General features: G+C 59.2%; 1 protein-coding gene across 1 annotated transcript in view; it reads right to left on the bottom strand.

The window, feature by feature from the left end:
* The window catches only part of LOC123050219 (transcription factor MYC2), a gene marked incomplete in the record, with an annotated part of 3110 nt that extends 2857 nt beyond the window's left edge, over window positions 1-253 (bottom strand). Inside the window, 1 exon segment of the mRNA XM_044473046.1 lies at window positions 1-253. Coding sequence (XP_044328981.1) covers window positions 1-50 — 50 coding nt within the window.
* Window positions 254-579: the final 326 nt, after the last annotated feature.

Below are 579 nucleotides of genomic sequence, written 5' to 3'. Positions count from 1 at the left end.
GCCATGAAGGCCTCCATCATGGAGGCGTTGTCGTCCGTCCACAGGTTCATCGGGCCGGGGCCGGGGCCGGGGTCCGGGGAGGGGGAGGAAGGGGAATGGATGGGAGGGAGAGAAAGCAAGCGCGGGGGGAGGGTGGAGAGGGGGAGATGGGAAAGGTGGGAATGGATTGGTGGTGAGGAAAGACGGGGGGCGAGGCCCAAAGTAGTAAATTGTGCGGGTTTGGTCGCCGTCGACGTCTCCGCCCGCCGATGCGTCGCTCGCTCCCCCGCTGCTTATTTAGCTGCCCGGGGTAAAATAGGGGAATCACTGCACTGATTGTGCTGCGCTGCTGTTCTTGCAGCAGCTGCCGTTTCTTCTCTCTTTCCTGCTCCTTGCTTGGCTGCCCGAATTTTGGGGTGACCGCCGTGCTCGTAGCCTCCTGTCTCGAGCGAGGGCCCGGGTTGTCAGTGACCGATTTAACCCATCCATCGGATTTAGCCTCCCCTGCTTTGGGGTATCCAGTATGGATGGGCCCGCCTGTCAGCCACCAGTGACTTATTCTATTGTGGGTTTTATCTGTGTGAATGAGTTATATCTTTT

This window comes from Triticum aestivum, chromosome 1A, assembly GCF_018294505.1.
Source record: "Triticum aestivum cultivar Chinese Spring chromosome 1A, IWGSC CS RefSeq v2.1, whole genome shotgun sequence".
In the NCBI taxonomy this organism is placed as follows: domain Eukaryota; kingdom Viridiplantae; phylum Streptophyta; class Magnoliopsida; order Poales; family Poaceae; genus Triticum; species Triticum aestivum.
This window is presented reverse-complemented; position numbering and strand designations above follow the sequence as displayed.